The 6,554-nt window shown below is 40.5% G+C and overlaps 1 protein-coding gene across 1 annotated transcript in view; it reads right to left on the bottom strand.

Annotated features, from left to right (window-relative positions):
• Window positions 1-6,554, bottom strand: part of LOC101852409 (beta-xylosidase/alpha-L-arabinofuranosidase 1) — a gene marked incomplete in the record, with an annotated part of 40,273 nt that overhangs the window by 32,080 nt on the left and 1,639 nt on the right. The window contains 2 exon segments of the mRNA XM_035969908.1: window positions 1-74; window positions 1,082-1,318. The exon segment at window positions 1-74 is cut by the window's left edge and continues 86 nt beyond it. Of these exon segments, the coding sequence (XP_035825801.1) occupies window positions 1-74; window positions 1,082-1,318 (311 nt within the window).

A 6,554-nucleotide genomic window follows, 5' to 3' on the forward strand; every position in this document is an offset into this window, starting at 1 on the left:
GGGCGTTGAAGTCGTTGAACTTGGCCCTCACCTCAACGCCGATCGCCTCCGCCACCCTCTGGACCAGACCTGGGCTATAACGAGGGAAAAAACGTTCACTGCCCTAGAATTACAGAGTTCAGTCTACAGTATCTAATTTTGTGAAATTTGGCGCCAAAAATGTTGAATTTCACAATATGTTAATTTTTTTTAAAACTGGAATTCTTTAGATATCTTGATAATTACTCCCAAAAAACGTACACTTTTGATTGAGTATACAGACATTTCGTTTCTATCCTCATGGTCCTAATAACTCAAAAGGCCAGAAATGTCAGATAGAACTGTGTAATTCTGAGGTAGCATATTGTTGGCCAGCTGCTAAAATGTGCTCAACCTAAATTTCTGATATTTTTAATTGACTTTTCTTAATCTGCGGATCAGTTGCATGAGCTCAAGAAACATTTTGAGGAAAACGAAATTCTACATATTGAAAGATGCAGGAACAATTTTAATATATAATTCAGGTGCAATTGTTAGAAGGACGAAACAAGTCTCTCTCTCTCTCTCTCTCTCTCTCTCTCTCTCTCTCTCTCTCTCTTTCTCTCTCTCTCTCCTGTAAAATTTTGATTTTGGGGCTTGGTACATTTCAATAGCTTGTCAACGATATTATATGGACGACTTAAGCTGTTACGGATGAACGTTCAGTTTCGAAATTTCGGCCAAAATAAGAGGACAATTTTGTTTATTGTAGGCAGGGACCAAAATGTATCCGTAGAACAGTACGACGTGGCTGTACTGTCGTTGTATTTGTAAAAGATTTACAAAAAAAGGTGGAAACCAAGGTGTCTATAAATGATCTGTTAAAACAGATGTTATGCACGTAAAATGGGGGGGGGGGGTATTTGTTATTTTGTTTTGTTTGTTCTGTTGTTGTTATTTAAATTTGTTTTTAAAAAAGGTAGTATGTTAAAATAAAACACATGGGAGAGACTTAATCTCAGAATTGAAATTGCTAGAGTAAATTCGAATTATCATGTTGTATAATGTTTAGTCTATTATCCCCGAACCTAAGCCTAAGCAAGTAAGGTGGACATTGGTATACCTGAATGTAGAAGCCATGCCAATAGGTTGTGGGAATGCCGTGGCGCTCCCTGCCTTGACATCTCCAGCCAGGCATTCCGTGTTCCAGGAGTACGGACCAATGCCGAGCTCATTGATGGCGGGGGCAGGACTTGCGAATATCCCTTGTCCCCCTCTCGCCATCTGATGGGCGATTTGTGGGATGGTCAGTCGGCCAACAAGGTCGTTGACTCTATCGTCCCAAGGTAAGGAGGTGTTTCTGTGGGTGTAGAAGATTAGTCTTTATTGTGTGCTTGCAGTATTCTTTAGTTTCTATTTCATGTTACTGTAAACGTTTTACTTCCCCTCCTCACATTCACCCCCTACCCCCAAAATCGATACAGTTTGAATAATTAAAGACGCAAGAAGCTTCAGTCGTGCATGCCAGATGTACACTCTGCAGGAGTAGAGCTTTATAACATCAATTAATAAATAAAAGTATGTGTACAGGATCAGATCATGCGCAGCTGAAATGAAACTATTGTGAAAATGGTTATGGTACAAACTCGTTTCAGAAACTGCAAGTTTACGCGTTTTCCCGAGAACAGTTCGGCGTAAAAATGTTTCGGTGATAATTGGGAATCGTCAGGTGCAAAAAGGTTGGTAAATGGACATGCTTAAAGCTGAATAAAGTATAATAAAGGATTTTTGAAAAACATACACTCGCAAACACACAAAAAGACATATAGCCTAATCACGGGCATGTACATACATGCATATACAAACACACATACACACACACATACACACACACACACACACACACACACACACACACATACACACACACACGCACGCACGCACATACACAAAAGCACTCACACACAAACAAACACAAACACTTACTACCTATTCTCCCTGTCTTTCTCTCTCTCTCTCTCTCTCTCTCTCTCTCTCTCTCTCTCTCTCTCTCTCTCTCTCTCTCTCTCTCTCTCTCTTCTTTATTTCCTGTATGTATTGACGAGTATGTGAGCATATTATCTGTATTTAACATGCTGCAATAAATTCCCCTCTTGTGGAGACCAATAAAAACCTTTCTTATCTTATCTTGTGTTATATTTTAATTTTAGTTTCGTAACAGGGAAACCTTCTAGTTTAAGTTTGTACGAACGGCCCCAGGTGGCGTATTATCAAGATTCAGAAGCGAAAAAGGAGATGCACTATTAACTAAAATTCAGACAAATAGTTTTATTGGCTTGATATTCCACTGCGTCATATTGCGTCTGCAGATGAGATAAAACTGTAAAGAATTCAATGTATAGAGAATATAAGAAATTATATCAGCTCATCAAAATTGTAATACAGACATGTTGACTACATGGAAGGAAACACTTGTAAAATGGAATTGGAAAAAAAAAGCAAAAACGTGGGTCCAACAATATCAGCTTGTGCCAGATACTGTATGCAATTGGAATATATATCAAAGGTCTAGGATATTAAGCTTCGTAATGCTGAAGCCACATAATAATATTTGAAGTATCTATATCTTGAACAGTTTCACTTTTTAAATATTTTGACTGGCCCAGGTTTACATTATATAAGGAAACAAAACGAACACGAGATGAAGAGGGTTTTTTTTCTTTTTGAAAAATATATAATAAAGTCTTTTTATCTCATCTGTATGTATAACGAGATAGTTCAGCATTTTCTTTTTAAATTTTAAATATTGTCCATCCAAATAGACAAACTTTAGGTCATCTAAGAGGTGAAATGCTTCGAAGGTGTTAGACAAAAGTTATAGACGCCCCCCAAAAATGATCGTACCCACGTTGGAATTGACCAAGACAAATGATATAACTATGAGTTTATAATTTCTTTGGGCACTATTTTCAAGTTTTATGGTGAGGTGCAGCTTTAAAGAGAGGAGCGTGTCTTGGAGGAAGTTGGAGATAGATTGGCGTGAGTAAAAGTGATACATACATACATACATACATACATACATACATACATACATACATACATACATACGTACGTACATACATACATACATACATACATACATACATACATACATACATACATACATACATACATACATACATACATACATACATACATACATACATACATACATACATACATACATTCATACATACATACATACATACATACATACATTTAAACATACACACACACACACACACACACACACACACACACACACACACACACACACACACATACACACGCACGCAGCGCGCGCACACAAGCAAACACGCACACTTACATGCACAGACGTACACATACGAATAGTCATTAAACGGACACACACAATTGTGTTATTGAGTTCCTATACTTTAAAAACAAACCCAGCTTAGGTGGGCTCTCGTGGCCTAGAGGTTAAGGTGTTCGCCTCTCATTCAAAGGTCCCGGGTTCGAATTAGTGTAGCTACGGAAACATTTTCTTCTCTAAATTGTCTTCTTTCACCTCCTTTCCTGCTCTCTAGCAATGTTCTGTCGTCTGCTTTCGTCTCCACTTTCTGCCCCCCCCCCCCAGCCCTTCACCTCCTTTGCCTCCTCCCTCTGGGCTCCTGACTCTTTCCGCAGCCTTTCTACTGCTACTCCTTGGTTCCTTCTTGTGCTGTCTTTCAGCCACACCCCTGATCTTATAGTAGGAAAGATCTGCCCCTAGCCTTCTCGGACAAAGGTGAAAAATCTGGGAGGTGAGGTTTCGTGTGCAAGTTGCGCACATTGAAGACCCCTCGGTGGTCTAAAACCGATAAGAGTAGGCTTTTGTCGCCACTCAGGCAAAATTCAAAATTCCCTACCAACTGGAAATGTTTGGTGTGTCCTGCAAGCTCATATGACCTTGTGCAGTTTCGAGCGCCGTAAAACACTTTACAAACCCCCCCCCCCCCCCAAAAAAAAAACAAAACCGTGCAGAAAGACGAGACCCTTTCGCCTTTTTTTGAGATTTGAAAAGAAGAGCATAAAAATGACGCCCCCCCCCCCTACGTCCCCTGCACCCTGCCCCCAAACGCAAAAAAAAAAAACGAATCCCCAAAAAATAACACGCCCTCCCCCCTCCCCCGAAGAAATACCCCTGAAACTAACTGAACACATATCTTCCTCCTGTCTACATACCACCCAAAATGTTGACGGTAGCTACCCTGCTTGATAAAATAAAAATGAAATAACGGCACTTTCTGTATTTTCTCTAATTCTTCGGTATCCATCTTGAGCCTGGTTCGACAGGGTCGACACACTCTGTGGCTGAACTCTGTCCACAAAAGGTTAACACAACATGGATCTCAGCATGTTTGTTTCCCAGTCCTTCCTTGTCTGTCAAGCGAGGGCGTGGGTGAGTGTTTTGGGTGGATGGTGACATTTTAAGTCCCTTTCAGAAGAGCGAAACTATTTCAGACAGAGGCGCGACGTCTAGTTTTAATATAATATTGGTCTACGGAACGACTTTGAGAAATGAATGGGGTTGGATGAGTGGGTGGGTGAGTGGGGATTACGTTTTTTTTCCAGGAAGGGGGGGGGGAGGAGGATGATACTGACTGATAGAGAAGTATTCTCGATGATGAGAAACTATAAAAGTGGTGCGCCAACAAACGCACTCACACATTAACATAAATATGCACACACACACACACACACACACACACACACATACACACACACGCAGCGCGCGCACACAAGCAAACACGCACACTTACATGCACAGACGTACACATACGAATAGTCATTACACGGACACACACAATTGTGTTATTGAGTTCCTATACTTTAAAAACAAACCCAGCTTAGGTGGGCTCTCGTGGCCTAGAGGTTAAGGTGTTCGCCTCTCATTCAAAGGTCCCGGGTTCGAATTAGTGTAGCTACGGAAACATTTTCTTCTCTAAATTGTCTTCTTTCACCTCCTTTCCTGCTCTCTAGCAATGTTCTGTCGTCTGCTTTCGTCTCCACTTTCTGCCCCCCCCCCCCAGCCCCTCAACTCCTTTGCCTCCTCCCTCTGGGGTCCTGACTCTTTTCGCAGCCTTTCTACTGCTACTCCTTGGTTCCTTCTTGTGCTGTCTTTCAGCCACACCCCTGATCTTATAGTAGGAAAGATCTGCCCCTAGCCTTCTCGGACAAAGGTGAAAAATCTGGGAGGTGAGGTTTCGTGTGCAAGTTGCGCACATTGAAGACCCCTCGGTGGTCTAAAACCGATAAGAGTAGGCTTTTGTCGCCACTCAGGCAAAATTCAAAATTCCCTACCAACTGGAAATGTTTGGTGTGTCCTGCAAGCTCATATGACCTTGTGCAGTTTCGAGCGCCGTAAAACACTTAACAAACCCCCCCCCCCCAAAAAAAAAAACCCAGCTTGCCAGCTCAAGTCCAGTATCAAAGACCTATTCAAGTACCGATACAAAGAAAAATCAATAACTGTGTTCCCTGTCAGGTTATCTTGTTTTGTCCTTTACCCGTCGGTCAGTCTGATAATGTATGTGTTAATACATCATGTTTTGTTTTTATCAGGCTGTCGAAAATTTTAACGAGTTCGTCTTAGATAGATAGATAGATAGATATATAGATAGATAGATAGATAGATAGATAGATAGATAGATAGAGAACGGCAAATCGATAGATTGCACTGAGAACCAGATGCTTTGCGTCAAGAAGGAGAATCCATACTGATCTTAATACAATACCAAACTTCAACCACGACAACAACGACGACGATGGCAACAAAGGCGACGACAATGACAAAAATAATAATAATGACAACAACAACAACAACAACAACAACAACAGCAACAACAACAACAGCAGCAGCAGCAAAAACAACAACGACAACAACAAAAACCAAAATAGCAATGAATATATTAATTACAGAATCTACATCGCGTTGTATTCACTTTATGCCCTATACAACCCCTATTTAGCTACTAACCCTTCTAACCCCTTACGCGTATATTATTTTCAGCAGCACTTGTACCTCCAGCCGTCCCAAGAGTGTATATTCTCAGTTTCAGGGGCTACCGAATTTGCACTTTTTTTTTCGAATTTAGCGAACCTAATTAGAGCTAAGCTTCAAATCTCATAATATTTGTTAATTTTCCTTAAAGCGTTGTTATATGTTATTACCTAAAACTCATTACAAAGATACTACATCACTTTTTAGAATGCATTCCTCCTTTTTTGAAATACTGCTGTAATGGCTATAACTGGGGTTAGGGATTGCACAAAATAGCTGGGGTTGGAAGGGTTAAGCTTTGGAATGTACCAGGATGTGCTAATCCAGATATTAAAATCTCCCATAGATTAGGTTGGTCATGAAGGCTGTTTCAGCAACAAGAGTCTTTAATGTTTCTGACGTGTTGTTGAAATGTAAGAATAACAAGTTCTGTAGTTATTAATTAGGGATAAGAGCTCTGTCTTTGTCTCCTTCACTCTGTCTGTCTATCTGTCTGTCTGTCTATCTGTCTGTATCTCTGTGTGTCTGTCTGTCTGTATATATTTATATATAT

This window comes from Aplysia californica, unplaced genomic scaffold (assembly GCF_000002075.1).
Source record: "Aplysia californica isolate F4 #8 unplaced genomic scaffold, AplCal3.0 scaffold00194, whole genome shotgun sequence".
Classification (NCBI taxonomy): domain Eukaryota; kingdom Metazoa; phylum Mollusca; class Gastropoda; order Aplysiida; family Aplysiidae; genus Aplysia; species Aplysia californica.